At 57.6% G+C, this 17,887-nt stretch overlaps 1 protein-coding gene across 4 annotated transcripts in view; it reads left to right on the top strand.

Moving 5' to 3' along the window:
- Positions 1-17,887, top strand: part of TTC7A (tetratricopeptide repeat domain 7A) — a 116,891-nt gene that overhangs the window by 70,229 nt on the left and 28,775 nt on the right. For all 4 annotated transcript variants that reach the window (XM_035001621.1, XM_035001623.1, XM_035001624.1 and 1 more), the window contains 4 exons: positions 369-486; positions 1,538-1,595; positions 2,707-2,779; positions 4,527-4,687. In XM_035001621.1, the coding sequence (XP_034857512.1) occupies positions 369-486; positions 1,538-1,595; positions 2,707-2,779; positions 4,527-4,687 (410 nt within the window). The remainder of the gene's footprint in view (positions 1-368; positions 487-1,537; positions 1,596-2,706; positions 2,780-4,526; positions 4,688-17,887) is intronic.

Below are 17,887 nucleotides of genomic sequence, written 5' to 3'. Positions count from 1 at the left end.
GAAGCCAGATGGTGAAAGGAGCTGTCACAGACTGGCCTGGCCCTGGGTCCCTGCTCGTGGCAGAGTGAGCTCTAGGGAGCTAGGCTGTCTCGGGAGAGGGAAGCTTTTCCCTGTGAGAGGCCGTACCCTGTGACGCTGAGCCCAGGCCCTTGGGTTGCAGGGAAGAGGTCCAGGGAGTCGCTGACAGAGGAAACAGCCTGATTTCTTCCACTTAGTGGCGGTGTGTCTCAGACAAGCCACCTGGCCTCTGGTCACGCTGCCCACACATGAGGAATTGCAGTCCTGAGTGTCCCAGGCTGGTGACTGAGCGGCCTGCATGCCGAGGCCAGGAAAGCCCTCCCAGTGACCTGCGCCTCTCCTCTTTGCAGCTGGAGGAGGCAGAGCGCTTTGCCATGGTGGTGATCGACCTCGGGGAGGAAGCCGGGGAGTTCCTTGCCAAGGGCTACCTGGCACTGGGCCTCACATACAGCTTGCAGGCCACTGACGGTGAGTGCCAGGGTCTGGAGCCTCTGCTTGGGGGGCTTAGGCTTCCCGGTGGCCTCTCGGGTATCTCGTCCCACCAGTGCCCACCCCCCCTCGCCTGGCACATCTCCAGTGAGTACACACACTCACACACCCCTCAGTCCCATTTCCACTCTTTTACCCAGCCTTCATCACTCTCACACATGCCCTCTTCATGGACGCACCCTTCAAGGCCCAGCCCCAGCCCCTCAGCAGAGCTGATCCCCTCCTCTGGAATTCCTGTGTGCTCGCAGTCTGTAATATGCTGCCCGCCTGGGTCCCACAGTGTCTTTATCCTGTTTTGCTCTTACCCTCAGCACTGCTGTGTCCTTCTGGGGCCTTTTAAACTTCCCTTGACACATGGCACAGTGCTGGGTACACAGTTGGTTTAATTTATACTTGTACTTGGAGGCTGGATTCCACTCTTCCTGCCCTGAGCCTGGCATCCTTTCCCGAAGCCTGCCAGCTCAGCCGCGTGGCCCCCCAGCACTGAGGCAGCCCACCTACTTCTGTGTGCTTGCAGGCAGGGGAGCGATGGGGTCCCGTGCAGACTAAACCTGGAAGAGTAATCTGACCAGGGCTGGGCTGGGACCTGGGTGACAGTCATTTTAAAACTTACCAGGTGGTTCCGTGTGCAGCTAAGGCTTCAAATGCCTGCCCTTAAAATTTAACACTGAAAAATTGTAAAAATGGTTAAAAAAGAGGAGGCCTGTGGGTAAGTAAGCCCAAGGAGGCAGGCATCAGCCCATGGAGCCTCTCTCAAGGCTCAGGTAGCAAAGAAGGCAAAGGAATGGAAGGAGCTGGTGTGCCAAGACACATGCTGGGAAGCTGGGGCCAAGCAGACACCCCACACCCTCCCCCAGTGACGAGGGTGGTGGGCGGCAGTAGTCCAGAGCTGCTTGAGTGCAAGCATTTGCCAGATAGGGCCCTCATCGGGCCTCTCCCTGCAGAGCTTGTGTCCCCGGGATGGGGCAGGGCTGGGTCCGCAGCCCTTCAGCAAGCGCTCATGGCTCCGTCTCCGTCTTGTCTCCTGCAGCGACTCTGAAATCCAAGCAAGATGAGTTGCACCGGAAAGCGTTGCAGACCCTGGAGAGGTGAGGCGGGGCCCCGGCCCAGCAGAGGCACCAGGTGGCACATTCACGCGCTTTATCTTCCTGAATCCTCTGCTGGAGGCAGAATGAAGGTTTCTGGCCCCATTTTATTGACAGGAAACCAGGGCTCTGAGAGCTCCCGCGGGAAGCAGGGACAGGCCTTTGGGGTTGGGTGGGCAGGCTGAGCCTTCGGTGATGGTAGGGTGCCCCCAGGCTCAGCCCCTCCCCTCTGGAGCTCAGGACTCTAACGTGGGAATCAGAGCCCATGATTGTTGTGAGAATTCTGTGAGACAAAGCTAGAAAAGCACCTTGCATATGTGCCTTAAGTATAGCAGGGGCTCAAAATTGGTGTTTGCCTCCTGCCAGCCCCTCTCTGACTTGAGGCCTGTGAGGACCCCCCACACCAGTCCTCACAGAGATTTCCTGGCAGCCAGGGTCCTGGAGGGAAGGAGGGAAGGGATGCCAGAGAAGCCCCTCCCCTGTGGTGGCCCTCCCTCCCTCCCTCAGACCCATCCTTGCTAAGCCCCTGCCTCCTCCATAGCCTTGGGCCCCACCTGAGCATCCTTCCGCCCGCTCCTCTGGCCCAACGCAGGGCTCTGCCCTCTGAGCCCTGTGGGTCTTACTCCCCCCGAATACTGCTGTGGAAGCTGCTGGCTTGGGGCCTGCCCTAGACTCCTTGTGCCATCTTTATGGGAACATATTAGCACATCCAACCCCTCTCTGGGGCAGGTTGTTCCTGAACCCAGGGAGGTAACAGAGTCCCATCCGGGCCAGTCCCCGCTGAGCTACCAAGAGCCAGCACTTCATTCCCAAGGCTTCTCTCCCAGAGAGGCCATTCCCAGTCCCTCAACCTGCAGGAGTGTTCCCTTCTGTCTTAGGGTGGGGAGGTCAGGCTCCAGGCTCTGTACAAGGCCACCACAGGGCCTCAGCCAGCTCTCCTGGAGCCTGCCGCCCACGGGCTGCTGCCACCATCCTCCCCCGCCGGGCACCCTCTGAGAACACCCGACATATCGCCCTGCAGCACCCAGCAGAGGGCTGGCAAGCTGGAGGCCCACGTCACACAGCAGGTGCTCAGTCCTTGCTCACTGACCTGTCACTCCCTCTCCCCATACAGAGCCCAGCAGCTGGCGCCCGGTGACCCCCAAGTCATCCTCTATGTCTCCCTGCAGCTGGCCCTCATCCGCCAGGTGGGTTGTCACATTTCCTAACTCCCAGGTCCCTGAGGGCTGTGGAGCTGCTCCTGCTTTGCTCAGCCACGTGACCCTTTGCAAGGGACTTGACCTCTGAGTCCCTGTTTTCTTGTCTGTTGAGTGAGCACCTTCGTACTGCACCTCCGAGGGACCCAGTAAGGATTGAGTCAGAAAATATGGTAAAGCCCATGGTGGGCACACAGGAAGGGATTATTCTCTGCCCTCAGGCCCCCTTGAAGAGTTCGGTCTCCTGAGAAGTTGCTGAGTGACCGCAGGAAGCATTTATGTCCTCACCTTCCACCAAGCTTTCCCCATGGGGCTCCTGACTTCCAGGTCCGGGGTGAGGCCCTTGGAACCTCTCCGCCACTCTCCCCAAAGAACATCACTCTGCTCTGGTGTTCCAAAGAACACAGGCGCAAATACCTGAGAGCACTTTATTTTTAGCCCTCTATAAAAGCATCGGTCCTTCTCTTGCCAATCAACTTCATGATAAACCTTCGGTGATACATTTTTTAAAATCTTGAATTATTCAGCCACCTCTGATGAATGGTGTCTGTCCTCCCAGAGAGATGGCGGGGCCAGGCCAGTGGAGCCTGGCACTCAGTTTCCTGGGGGACCCCAGATCTTGGGAGCCCCAGGGAGCTGAGGACCCTTGCATGGGCTCTCAGCTAGACCTGGCCCACCTGAGTCTGATAGCTGCCAGCCTATCCTGCTCAGAGCACGTGACAGCTGAGTAATGACAGCTGTGAGTTTGGATACTCGGCCCAGGATAATGGGCTTCACCCTGCAGAATCACGGGCAAGCTGAACCAGTGGCCACGGTAACCTGGCTTCCTTCCCTTTCCTTGAACTTTCCATAAAAGGAGGTTCCCGTGGGCGGAGTCCGGGCCTGGCACTAGGCCTCACCGCGTGCGCAGAGGCTGGGGGGAGAGCGGGCCAGGGACCGAAGGCCCCAGCTGGCCTGCACCATAGGCCCCCTCGGGGAGCACGGGCGGCCCCTGTCTGAGGTGTGGTAAGGAGCAAGACTTTCTAGAAAAGACTCCCGAGGTTCCTGGCAGGATAGGGCCCCCATGTGGAGAGAGTTGCAGGAGCCGAGGAAGTCTCCAGCCCCGAGGGCATGAGAGAACACAGCCCTCAGGATGAGAAGGGAGCGTCTTACTGCTCCACGGCTGCCTGGGCTCTGGGGGCTTGAGGAGGGACAGGCATGTCTCACACACGTGCAGGACTGTGCAGAACGTTCTCTTACGTCATCTTGCCCTCGCGGCCACTGGCACAGGCAGGACCGTCCTCCTCATGTTGTAGCTAAGAACTGCAGCTCAGAGAGGTCACCCGAAGGCTCCAGCTAGGGAGTGGCAGGTCTGGCATCCATGCCCCCACCTGACCCCAGAGCCGAAGCTCTGGCCGCGGTGGGCCTCTGGGTCGGAAGAGGCGTTTGTGTGTCAGCCTCCATCCCTACATGCACAGGTGCGGAGGAGAGACCACCTCTAGGCCTGCACACAGGGACCTGGGTGGCCTCCATAGAGCCCCGCATCCACCCAGATCCTCTGTGCTGCACCATAAACCTGCTCCTCTTTACCCCCGAGCAGCAGCTGGCTGCCCGAGCCTGACTTGGGACAGCAGATCCCTCTCACCGTGGTACTTAGGGCTGTGTTTTCTCGTCAGAGCACCAGCCCCGCCCCCCAGGATCCTGGGGGGGAAGGTTGGGCCTTGGAGAAGGTCACTAAGCTGGCAGTCTTCTCGGGCAGATCTCCAGCGCCATGGAGCAGCTGCAGGAGGCCCTGAAAGTGTGCCGGGATGATGCCAACGCTCTCCACCTGCTGGCGCTCCTCTTCTCGGCCCAGAAGCACTACCAGCATGCCCTGGACGTGGTCAACATGGCCATCACGGAGTATCCCGAGAACTTCAAGTGAGTTTCCTGTGGACACGGCTGGGGGCTGGGGGCTGGCCTGCCGCAGACGGGTGCCCTTGCACACCCCCACCCTGCCACACACTGATTAAGTGCCTACTGCATGCACACCCCCTGGCTGGAGGGGCAAGGTGGGGCAAGGCCCCGTGGGGTCAGAGAAGGGCTCTGGCGTTGAGTGCCAGGAGGCGCCGGCGGGGAGTGGCGAGCTCTGTGCAGCAGCTGCGGGCCCCACGGGGGCTACGTGGACCACAGAGGAGACTGTGTTCAAGTGCACATGCTCGAGCTGCTTCCACCCCGCCCTGGGCTCTGCATCTGAGCCACATGGGGACACTAACTTGTGTAACTTAATCATAACCCTGGCACAGCCAGCCAAGGATGAGCTTCTAACGCTGGCTGGGCTGGCGGAGGCCAGGTGAGCCATCTCCCTTCCTCCAAGCAGGCCACGGGCATTGGGGGAAAGGGGTTCTCTCCTTCCAGAGCAGTCCTGGCCTCTCCCTCCATCCTCAGCAGCTCCACATCCCCCCCACCAGGCCCCACTGCCTAGATGCCCCTCTCTTTAGAGCAGGGTTCACGCTGCATTTGGCCCAGGCCATGGTGGGTGTGGCAGGATGAGACTTTCCTGCCTCCACCTATTACATGGAGGACCCACTGCCACCCAACCAGGACACTGGGGAACAAGAGCTGTGCTGGGCCAGATGAGGCAGGAGGGTGCATTGCTCTGCAGGAGGGAATGAGGAGGGTTGTCATCTTTGGATTTCTGCCCTCTTCCCCCAAGGCATGTGACACTGGGTATAATAGACCTTGTTTCTCTGATCCCTGTGAGCCCAGGATGAGGGGACCCTGAGCACCCCCATTCCCACCATATTCCCCCTTCGGGCCTGAAGAAGGGCTATTTAGAGCCAGCCAGGGGCTGTCTTGCTTCAGAGAGCAGAAAGAAGCATGGTGCTGGCTCCCTGGAGGGGGGCTCACAAAGCATCAGGGGAAATTGGTGGGCCCCACAGCCGTGTTAGGTGATAAAGGGAAGCTGCAATTATCCCAGCCCAAGGAGGTTCCTCCCTTCATGTGCAGAGCCTGGGCATCTGCCTCTGTCCGTCCCTAGCTCATCGGGGACAGAGCTGGCTTTCCTGTGCCGTTGGCTCCTTCAGAGGATGCCATGGGTAGCTTTGCCTGCAGACCTTACAGGATGACTTTGTCCTCACCAAGGCTAAGAAGGGTGTTTTGGGAGCAGCAGAGAGCCCTTATGATAAGCTTCCCAGTGTGCCCCACTGAAGAGCAGGCCCCAGTGAATAAAGCCAAGGGCGGCGTTCCCCCTGCAGGTCAGCCCTGCTTCACCTAGTCCACACTGAGCCTCTGCCCACAGCACCCTGACTCCTGACCCTTCCTGTCCTCTGCCGTCCTGTCTCAGGTGGGGCTCAGGTGCCCACAGCCAGGTGTAAGCAGAGCTGATGCATGGCCAACTCGACAGAGCCCATTTACATTCAGGAGATGGCCCCGACTCTTGGCCTCAGCCCTGCATTTGGGAGATTACTAAAATTGAAATCAGTTCCCTTATAAAGGCATGTAGTTTAGGGAATACTAAAACATAAAATAGTGTGTGTGGACAAGAGATGAGTTCCCTTGTCTCATTAATCCCAAGCACAATACAGCAACACCTACTGTGTAGAAGTTTATTTATTTATTTATTTATTTATTTATTTACTTCTAGTGAAAATATACACAGGACAAAGGTCCTCCTCTCCCAGTACCAGTTACCTCGCTTTTTCCCAAGCTCCACTCTCATGACTGTCAGGCAGAGTCTGACCCACTGCTGCCAGCCATGCGTGTGCACGTGTGTGTGGACGCACGTGTGTGTGTGGACGCACACGTGTGTGTGTGTGTTTACTCTATTGTCAGTTAGGCTTTGATGGAAACAAAAACTGTGCAGAGGAAAATCTTAGACTCCTAGAGTGGGGAGGGGTTCTGGCCCTGCCCCAGGTCAGAGTGTGTGTCCCAAGAAAGAGAGGCTGGGCCTGCCATCAGATGTTGTTTGACCAGCCAGTCCTTTTCCCAAGTGCAATGTCACCTGCCAGTGGAGACTATCTGGGAGCAGAGGGGAACAGAGCTGTCCTGATGGAAATGGGGCAGGGGATTCTCATGCTGCCCACCTGGCCCTTCCTCGGGCCCCCAGTCCCAGCAAGGAGCCTCCCATTCCAGCGTCTGGCATCTTGCTGCAGTGTCTCTTCCTAATTTTGGGCCGAATGCTTTCTGCTGGCAGAATCACGTCCCCTGGCCTGATGTGGGGAGGCTAACGGCACTTTTTCAAAGTCTGCTTGCAGCCCACAGCTTGTGGGGAAGGGAGGAGTGTTGGGTCTGGAGGGCAGCGCTCTGGCTCTCCCTCAACCCCCAGCCCACCTCAGGGGAGGTGCCTCCTGGGCTCCTGGGCTGGGTGAGGAAGCCCCCTTCTCCCCAGTCTTCCTCCCCCTTGTCGGTAGTGTGTGCGCCCTTCCCCTCAAGGGTGCTCCCTCCCTCCTGCCCCCACCTCACTCAGGGGCCGACTCCTTCACAAGGAGATGCTTCACTTGCTGAAAGTGTCTTCGTGGGGGGTGGGGAGAGGTGGTCCTTGCCAAGGTTGGTGACTCCCCCTCGTGAGGCCCATGGGTGGGCTTCTGGGCTTCCAAGAATGCCTAGACCTGAACCCTAAGAGTTGTGCCTATGTGCCTGGGTCCAGGGAGATGGCTTTCACCAGATGCTCTATGGAACCCTAAACCCAAAACAGGTGACAAGCCCCTCCCCAGTGCAGACTGTGTTCGTGGTCAATTTGTAGGATAACTGTGCCCCTCTGTGTCACCTGTGTCCCTATTTCTGCTAGCAGGAGCCTTCTGAAGGGGCAGGTTCTGCATGAGAACAGAGCTGCCCCATCCAGACACCACAAGGTCACTGCTAGGGCATCAGGAGCTCGGGCCATGGGGCTGGCAGCAGGGAGACCTCTCTGAGGTCCAAGCCCAAGGAGGGAAAGAGTTTGAGTCCCAGCCCTAGGGTTCTTCTGTTTTGTGTCACTGCAGAAAGGGGACCAGAGCATCCCATTCTCCGTAGTGCCTCACTCTGCAAAGTCTGCCCATGTGGGGACAGTAGGGATAGAGAAGCAGTGGCAGATTCTTTATCTCGAAGCCCCCGTGAGCCCCTCCCCTCCAGGGCCATGAGGACCCCTGTCCTGATTGAAGCCAGGCCTAAAAGGCTACAGAACTAACTAAAAAAAATAAGGGCGCGACTGGCCTCCTAAACTGTGAGACAATACATTTCTGCTATCTTTATTTTATTTTATTTTTTTTAAAGATTTTATTTATTTGACAGAGAGAGAGACAGCGAGAGAGGGAACACAAGCAGGGGGAGTGGGAGAGGGAGAAGCAGGCTTCCCACTGAGTAGAGAGCCCGATGTGGGGCTTGATCCCAGGACCCTGGGATCATGACCTGAGCCGAAGGCAGACGCTTAATGACTGAGCCACCCAGGCGCCCCTTCTGCTATCTTTAAAAAAAAAAAAAAAAAAAAAAAAAATCAACCCTTAAAAACAATACATATATACAGGAGGTTGGGAGGGGGTGTGGAAAATCCACTGACCACAGCTCTGTCAGAGTGACCATAGAGCATGACCACGGCTCTTTGCGAATAAGGCACGACTGATTCCCCACAGATGGGACGGCAGAGTACAGAAACGTGTGGATTAGCAGGAAATGTCACTGAGCCCGTTACTGGCCAGGGATCACTGAAAAATGTCATTGCTCTTCCACGGAGACTGCGCCCTGCTTCTCTAGCTGCTCCCCGCGCCAGAACAAGCGGCGTGAGGCTCCAGCTGTTGCCACAGCAGATAGGTCACCAGCCGGGCCAGTAAACACCATGGCCGCAAAACAAAACAAAATCCATCTCCCTTCAGCCTGGCCTCCGTGTCCCCAGCGAGGTCTCCATGTGAGAGCCCGAGGTCTGTATGCCACCGGGAGCCCCCCCCCCGCCCCGCCCTGGCCCTGAAGGCTGCTCTGAGGGGCTGAGGCTTTTCAGAGGCTCTTGTCGTGCGTTGGCTCCCAGCGGCTGTCTTAGTGAAGGAAGAGGCTGAAAGGCCAGTGTCGAGGGAGGAGGGGGTCTGGCACGGGGCCCGGGGGGGGGGCGGCCAGTGGGCGGAATGGAGCCCTTTCCATGTGAGCTTCTCCCCATGTGAGGGTCACAGTGGGGCTCCTGCCCTCCCGGTCGTGCTGTCTCTCACCTGTGCCACCTCCAGCAGCTTGCCCAAATGCCACACCCTGACATCTGCCCTACCTGCCTCTGCCTCCAAGGCCTGTGGCGAGACCCAGACAAAAGAAGGTCTGGCGGTGGGTTTAGAAGCGTGTTCGAGGGCGGCAGCATGGAGGGGTCTGGAAGGCAGCGCACCAGCCGCGTGGGACCCGAGGGCGGGCTGCGTAGTGGGCGCAGAGCTGGGGGAGGGCGCCGTTCGTGCCAGGCCCGGGAGGCGCGGGCAGAGGCGGCAAGCCCCGTGACAGGTGTGGGAGCTCCTCAGCTGCACAGGAGGCCACCGTTCTGCCAGGCAGGCTGAACACTGCTGGAGAAAAACCCAGCCCTTGTGGAGCTGAATTTCTGAAAATCCCCCTGAATTCAGGGATTAGAAAGCAAAGCAAAGAGGATCTTGATTTGCGTGCTGCGGGATGACCTTTAGTTAACGGAGCTTGGGTTTAAAAGGCAGAAACGTGATGAGGCAGAGACCGACGGCCCCGCGGGGACAGTGTGAACTTGGCACGGGGGCAACCAGACACGTTGCGCAGCGTCCTGAGATCCTGAGGGCTTCCCACCAAGTCCTGGACACATGTGCTGGCCGGGCCGTCCCTGGCCGGCCTGCAGGGGGCCTCAGGGGGGCAGCAAACTCCCTATTTAGAGCCGGTGTCCAAGCCAGGCCCGGTGGGCCGGAATGTGCGTGGTCTCGTCCTGTGTGAGCTCCCGGCTGCCTGTGCTAGTCCTGGCCACGGAACGCGGCTGGGAGGCTCGGGGCGGCTGGGCGGGGGGGGCAGGGGTATGGGGTCAAGGGGAACAGGCCACTGATAAGCATGGCTTCTGAAGCTGGGGCTCCAGGGGCCCTGGTTTTAGGTAACAGATTCCTTGTGCTTTAGTCAGTGCGCTTGTAGTGAAGGTCACCATGGTAACCAAACAAAATTCCTAGGCTTCATGATGGGAGCTTTCCAGTAACCAGTCTGTCAGTCACCGCCCCCACCCAGACCTGGCAGCCGGCCAGACTGGTTTTGAAAAACCCAGACCATGGGTAGACTGGCGGGTGGCAGCGGAGGCAACTGGCAAGACCACCTCCTCCCGCCCCACCCTGGGGGTCCCATTAGGCCCTTGCGGGAGTTTCCGCCCGGCCCAGCCCAGGTCCTGTGGGACTTGGGAGATCCTAGGGGATGGTGTGTCAGAGCCCCCAGCGCAGGAATAATACGGCCCTCTCTGCAAGCTGGAACTCGCCGTGTGTAAACAGACTGTCGCGCAGCCATCTCCCCCAGGAAACCTAGGCTGTTTTGGAAAATGTTCGAGCTGATAACTAGGCTGAGCTGGGGCCAGACCTTGGCTGGTTCTGGCTGAGGCTAACTGGCCTCAAGGGCACGTCTCTGATCTACCTGGCCTGCCTCACCTTTTTCTCAGGTTATTTCTGTTGGTGCCTTCCACTAGGCAGAAGGATTGGCGTCCCGGGACTGTGTTAACATTTCTGACTTAAACCCAGTGTGTTTATTGGATGGCTCTTATTAAGGACTTGTAGTAGATCAAAAAGACACTTAAAATACCAACACCCACACTCCAGTGAGGGGGCTGGAATCGAAGGTATTAGCACAAACATAGTTTATCACTTTGCCAGATTCGTTACACATGTCTGGCTCGAACAGCCCCCCCAGAGTGAGGACAGGAGCCAGGGGTTAAACTTGCAGGCCCTGGGGCTGAGGGAAGTGCTAAGCCCGGCAGAATGACTGGCACCAACGCTTTCTTCCCCAAAGGTCAGTTCCTCATCAGCTAAGCTGGTTTGACATTCAGCATTTCCCTTTGCTGTTGTTCTGTGGAGCCTCCTGTGATCTTGCTCCGTGGGACACTACAGTCGGGGGCCTCGGTCTCCCCCTGCCAGTCTGCTTATGCTCAGACAGGAGGGTCGATGACCCAGCTTGTTTGGTTTCAGGAAGAGAAGGGGAAAGGAAGGTATTATTTGCAGTGTTTTTTGTTTTTGTTTTTTTTCCCAAAGTTATTCTTAATTTGTTTTGAAGTGATTTTAGCTCTTTGTTTCCTGATCCTCACTCCCTCATCTCCCAGCCTACAACATTTGCGGGAGGCAGGCACTGCGGCCCAGCCCCAAGACAAAGCCTTTCCGCCCCAGGGAGAGAGGGCATTCTTGCCCATGAGGCCCGGCTGGCCTCCCCTCTGCAGTGGGTGGTCTTTGGGTCCCCCAGGGTTCTGCTCAGTGGGCAGAGGTTACAGATCAAGACCAGGGTGTTTGCTTCTCAGTGATTTACACCAGGCTGGGACCCTACCTTTCTTCTACCTAGACCTTCTCTCTGGATGTTCCTGAATGGTCATGGAAAGGCTCTGCAGGGTTTGTATTCTTATCTGTCAAGATCCTGCGTTTGTGTTTGGAGAGTCAGCTGGAGATAACTGAGGTAGGCAGCAGCTGAAGGAAGCAGGGCCTGGAGGCCTGCTGGGTCAGCCGTGGGTCAGCACAGATAAGAATGCCTAGCCATCCAGCCGGCCACAGGCGTGCTTAGGTGCAGGCTTGCTCTCAGAAATGCCCTGAGGCTGTTCTCCAGGCGGGGCAGGGCCTTTGAAGCAAGGAGGGGCTCATTTCTGGAAGCAGAAGCTCGCTGGCTGTTGATGTTTCATACTTCAAAGTTAGTTCATTTTGAATGAATTCATTAAGAGGTGGTGGATCAGTGTGAGCCTCAAAAGATGAGGGAACATAGGTCAGTTAAAGCTCCAGACCCAAGGGGAAATCATTGGTTTTTAGGGCCAAGAGCCGCCGTCAGGGTCGCTTCCATGTTGGGGGTTAGTCTCTAGGAAGGTGAGAAAGCTGGGCTTCACTCTGGCCTTCTGCCTTTCAGGGAGGTCACCTGTTAGAGTCACTTTAAAATAAGACCCTCAAAGAGCATGTGTGTGAGTTTAACCAGTTATTTTCCCTGGTGGAGTCTCCCAAAGGCGTGGAATTTGGAGGAGTGTGTGCGACGCGTATCGCCCTGCACCTGCCTGGCTTCCTGGGCCACTGGGTAGAGCCAGGTGTTGGAGCCAGATGACTCCAGCCTGAATGGGGGTGAGGGGGTGGCCTGCTCCTTCCTTGCCCCCATCCCATACTAGGGGTGGGGCGTCTGCACCGGCTCCAAGCTGTCACCCCTGCTGGGCCAGCCCACCCGTTCCACTTTGCCTAGAAGCCTCCCACCCCTCATCCCGGTTGGTCAAACTGAAACCTGAACTACTCAATTGAGCACTGGATTCTCTTCTGGTTTGTTTCCTGATTGCCTTAGATACACTGTTTGAACTTCCCCTTTGGAGCAGAGACCGTGGCCTACACCCTGCCCCCGCCTCCTCCCTGCGGGGGCCCCACGGCTGGACGCCCAGCGCACCCCAGTAGACCCTCCGACGGGTAGACCGTGGGAGTGGTTTAGTTCGTTGCTCTGGGGGGAAGGAGGGACCCCACACAGATGTTGGCATCTTACAGCCTTCACTCCACTTACCCTGTTTTCTTGCTTGGGTGTGTTTATTTTCTGCTCTTTACAGCCCTCCTACTTGAAAAAACTGGGAAAGCTAAAAGCTAGATGGTATCTCAAGGCCAGACAGCTGGTACAGGGCAGAGAGCGGGGGCTAGAACCCAAGCCAGGTGGCAGGCAGGCTGAACAGCCCTGAGAAGCTTGAACCCCATGAGCTTTGATGATAATAAGAGAGCAGTACGCCCAGTGCTTGCTCTTGGTGGCAGGCACTACTCTGGACCCCTCAAGCTTTAAGTCCTCCTCTCCTCAGGGACCCGGGGAGGAAGAGCAACCGCCCCCCGTTACTCCCACTTTACACAGGAGGGCATAAGTAAGCAGCTGTACACGATCAGGCCTGGGTAAATGATGGCAAGTGGGGCAAACCTGGATTGGGCACTTTATGAAGTGCGAGCCCCCCGCTAGGCCTTTCTGCACATTTTTTTCCCACAGAAGAGCCCCACCCCCACCCCGACCCCCACCCCTGGGTGTACAGATACTGTCATTCCCATTTTACGGATACAAAACTAAAGTTCTGAGAAGGTAAAAGGACTTGCCCTGGAGGCCCCATGGCTAGAAGAAGGGGAAACCGGGGTTTGAACTTGGGTCATCCGACGCGGAGCCTGTTTCTCAGCTCCGAGTCGGACGCGGGGCGCGGAGGATGGGGCCCACCCCTTGTGTTTCTCCATGCGGTGTGCAGGCTCTGGCCTCCCGGCCCTGGGAAATTAGACTTTACAGAGGCGTGGCCGCCCGACTCAAAGAATAGCCTGCTTTTTCACTCAATTATGTGTTTTCTGTAAAAATAGAACTCTTCATTAGAACAGCACCGCACAGCCATCAGGCGGAATTACTAATTACTGTCCTTTAAAGAGATAATTCCCCCTTGGGTGCATTTGCCACACCTGTCGCCATCCCCTCCCCCACCGTGGGGGCTCCCAGGATGCCCAGGAGCCAGACGCATGGGGCTGGTGGGACCAGGAAGAACGGACAGTTCCACGGGACACTGCAGCCTCTCTTCCTTGGACTTCTCCCGCAGCTCCCCAGGCCTCCGTGAGCCCTCGTGGCTCAAACTCCTGTTATTCAACATTTGTTGAGTGACGTTAGGTCCGTCGCTGGGGATGCAAAGGTAAGAAAGACGGGGTCCCCGCCGGACACAGGGTCTGCTAGGGAAGACTCGCAGTGATGGCGTGGGCTGGGGAGACCTGGCTTGTGGGGTGGCTGTGCGCCAGGGCTGCCTTTCTAGGGCTCTGTTGCCCTTAGTCCTCCCAGCAGGCCTTCCTGGGTGGTGCCGTGACCGGACGGTGCCGGGGCCTGGGTGTGTACCTGCTTTTGTCCGGTGCCCACGGCTGTTTCAGCACCAGGTCCCGTTTGCTGGGGAGTGAGCCACGGGCCGGAGGTGGCTGCGCTCGGGCGTTTACTGCATGTGCTGCGTGATTTTTTTTTTTTTTTAAGGTTTCATTTATTTATTTGACAGAGAGAGACACAACGAGAGAGGGAACACAAGCAGGGGGAGTGGGAGAGGGAGAAGCAGGCTTCCCGCAGAGCAGGGAGCCCAATGCGGGCCTCGATCCCAGGACCCCAGGATCATGACCTGAGCCGAAGGCAGCCGCTTAACGACTGAGCCACCCAGGTGCCCCTGTGCTGCGTGATTTTATAGGGAGCCGTTTCCAGGAAGAGGAAAGGGAAAATGTGGACCCATTGTGCTTGCGCCCCACACAGCCCAGGCCCTTCCCTGCAGCCGCCTCTGCTCCTCACATACTCCCCTAGCACCAGGAGCTGGGTGCTGTGGGGGGCAGCCAGGGAGGGGACGCAGGAGAGAATGATCCGAGGCTCCTGGAAAGGGGGAAATGGACAAGATGACCTGTGACCCCCAGACAGTGCTTGCTTAGCTCCAGCCATCTTCCCAAAAATATCCCCTATTTACTAAATAATTCTTTTTCACAAATATTTTTTTTTTTGGAAGGGCTCATGTTCACCCAGTTTTGAGGATGTGCACCCTAAGATATCTCTTTATGGCAGTGGGAAAAAATGATCTGTCTTTGCCTCAGGTGGGAATGGCTGCAAATCTTAATCCTTTTGACAAATAGTTAGCAGGCTGATCCTGCCCCAGGGCCAGGGGCCAAGCAGGGCCCAGGACGCGAGGGAGGAGGAAGAGGCGGCAGATGCCAGGCAGACCGTGCATCCCCCAAGAACTTCCTCCGTCAGCCCCTGGCCCGAGTGGCTGGGCAGATGAGCAAAGATGCTGTGTGGGAACACACAGAGACTCCGGCCTCGCTGGTCTGCGTCTTCCCTCCCCCCCAGGAGGAGGGCTGACCCAGAGGCAGAAAGACCCCGCAAGGCTGAGGTGCTTCATGGTCTAGCAGGGGCTGGTCCTGTTCAGGTGGGCCGAGTGCCTGCCTGTGCCCCCAGGGTGCTGGACAGTGCAGGTGACGCAGGAGGTGGCAGGTCCCCGCCTTGACCAGAGCACGCGGTGGATGAGTGTGTGGTGGGGACGGTGGCTGAGGGAGCCCCGAACCTGGGCATGAGGTGGCCAGAGTGGACTACCCAAGCTCTGGTGGCATTCTTAGGGAGGGCGTGAGCTCCTGGAGACTGGCCTTGTGGCCTCACTGGGCCTCCCTACGAGGACCAGGGTGCACATGCCACTTCGATTGGACGGAACTGTGGAATCCAGGACCCAGGACTCCTTCGGTAGCCCTAGCAGCCTCCCCCCTGGGGCGGGACAGAGCACATGGTGTGTTTACATGGACTCTTGCTCCTTCCTCTTCCCCAGAGAGAACACTCACTTTCACATCTGCCTTCGGATGCAAGGCGTGGGAAGGGCCCTCAGTCCTGTAAGACCTCAGTGTTTATTCCACACGGGCCTCCACAGCTTAACAAACAGGAAAGTGCCCGCAAGAGGGGGTTACGGCCACGGCTGCTTCACCTGGGCCTAGTCGGCTGGGCCTGCATCCACCCCCTCCACTGCACCCTTCTTCAGCCCCAGGAGCCACGAGGAGGACCGCCTGCCTTGCCAAACAGGCCCCAGAGGTCGGGGGCTTTCTGAGAGCCTTCCAAGGCACGAGGCCTAGAAACTGCTTTGCCGGGTCTGCTAGGCCTGCAGTTTGGGAGCAGGAGTCCCTTTCCCCAGCCTCAGGGCCGGCCTGTGCTTGAGGACTGAGTGCAGCTGTGCGTTTCTCAGCGGCTGTGTTTAGGTCATTGCAGTTCATCTGGTGGGAGACATCACTCCTATTTCACTGGAACCTGTGACATGCCCTGCTGGGTGACAGTGGAGCTGGGACTTTGGCTCGGGTTTCTCACTCTGGGCCAGTGTGCATCCACTCTGAATGACATCACCATGCAGGGTCAGTGGTGTGGCCATCCCGCTCCCAGAATGGCTCTCGTCAGGGTGTGAGAGGGCCCATAGGGGCCCATATCCCAGGCCTTCCAGTCTCAGGGACACTCCTTGGTTGTGCTTTTGGCTCTGCCCGGGTGACTGTCCTCCTCGATGAAGACCCCGAGTCCTAAGGAGCCAGACGCCTTCACGTCCTGCCCAGAACTCCCCCTGCTCCTCCCCAGGCCCTGAAAGACTTGGCTTCCAGACAGCTAAGAACGGACTCGGCCAGCACTTTGCTCATTGTGAGACACCATAACCCACTCTGCAGTGATGAGGCATCGAGCAGATTCCTCCCCTCCTTCCTAAGCAGGACCCAGCAGTGGGAAGTGGTGGTGTCAGAAATCAGATTTAACACGGATTGCGAGACCCTGAATGTGGCCAGATGATCGTACCAACACACATCTTCACAAAACTAAGCAGACACTGCATGCTCACCTCTGTGCCGTGCCCTGGAGAGGCGGGGAGGACCCTGACGTGGCGGGAAGCAGGGCCCTGGCCGACGAGTCCCTGCCATCCAGGTGGGGATGCGTGGCAGGACACAGGACAGAATAGATGGTGGTTTTCCCATCTGTAGGCAGGACTGGCCACAGACTGTTTCTAGATTATCTGAATTTAAAAATGCTCAATAGGAATGTATCTTCGTGATTAAACTCATAAGCCTATGTGGCAAAAAGATGAGTATATAGATAATGTACATAAATAGATAATATCTAGAGATACAGATTATGTAATTAAGTGCCAAGTAAAGACTCCTGACTATTCAGAGAAGGGCAGCGGTGGTCATGCTGGGGCTTCTCTGAGGAGGACTAGAACCACTGAATTAAGACAGTGGGTTTTTTTTAAAGTCTCAGAATCTTTTTTTCAAATGATGTTTTAGATTCATTCGGTATATGAAACAGGCCTGCCAGGGGCTGGGCTGGTTGAAGGGGTGGGGAGCCCAGGCTCGCCCCCCGCATCCCCCGGCCCCCATGGCCAGCAGCTTCCCCGAAGCCCTGCCCGGAAGCACCGTGTTCGGTGAGGCTCCGGCGTGTTGCGTGGGCTGGGAAGTGTTGCCCACCGGCCACAGTGGCCCACCAGCGCTTGGCCAGCCTTGTCGTACTATTGTGGGAAGAACCAGGCCCCCCGTGCGTCCCGGCACACAGGATAGAGAGGGAGCCTGTACTTCGACAGAGGAGGGGAGAGGAGGGGAGGGAGCCCAGTGGTGAACTAGAGGCATGCCGGCAGGTGTGCAGATGACCAAGTCCGCCATAGTGAAGAGTATCCTGGAGGGGTGTGTGTACAGCCCCCATGGGGACATACGGAAGGCCCGAGGGTGACCTCTGCTTAGGAGCTGGAGGGGAAGGGTGTGTCCCCAGCAAGGGCGATGACGTGCAGCAGGGCACAGATGAGTCTAGGAGCCTGTCCCCCAGTTCAGGTTGCTGCTAATACCCATATGAGTGGCACCCGGGCGCCCAAGGGCATCGGGAGGAGTGGCAGGAATGGAAGGTCGCTGCACAGAAGCATTTGGATTGATGTCATGGACAGTCCGGGCAGCTTTCTTTGTTGAGGAAGATCCCTCTTGGCAGTGCTCAGCTGTGAGACTAAGGAAATCTCAGGAGCTAATCTGGAGCCTCCCAGGATCCAGGATCCGGGAGCAAAGGATTCGACCAGAGGGTGACTGCCTGTTGGAGCGCTTGCCCCAGCCCCGAAAGGATGTGCTTTGGTTGAGAAAGTCCACGCTGGGTCACTCACGGTCATGGAATGTCAGCAGCCGCGAGGATGACAGCCTGTGTTGGTAGAAGTCACTGCCAGCTCAGCTTGCAGCCACTTCTAGGTGCATGGTGTGGTCGGGTCTGCCGCTCATGCTGGCTCTCTGGGACACAGGGAGCAGGAGGGGGAAGGGGCCTAGCAGAGAGGAGCTGAAGAGGAGGCATGTCGGGGGACATGGAGTGCCAGGGGAGTGCTTCTGGGCTGGGCTGCCCGGGGAACTGTCCCAGGAAGCAGCCTAGCCCAGCCCTGAGTGGCCCTGCCTAGATGTTCGTGACTTGACTTGAGCCTGGATATTCCCCATGTCTGCAGGAAGGGGTTTTCACTCCTCAGCAGCAGCTGCTCCAGCGTCTGGTTCC

Source organism: Mirounga leonina, unplaced genomic scaffold, assembly GCF_011800145.1.
Source record: "Mirounga leonina isolate KUSES-001 unplaced genomic scaffold, KU_Mleo_1.0 Mir_125, whole genome shotgun sequence".
NCBI lineage: Eukaryota > Metazoa > Chordata > Mammalia > Carnivora > Phocidae > Mirounga > Mirounga leonina.
This window is presented reverse-complemented; position numbering and strand designations above follow the sequence as displayed.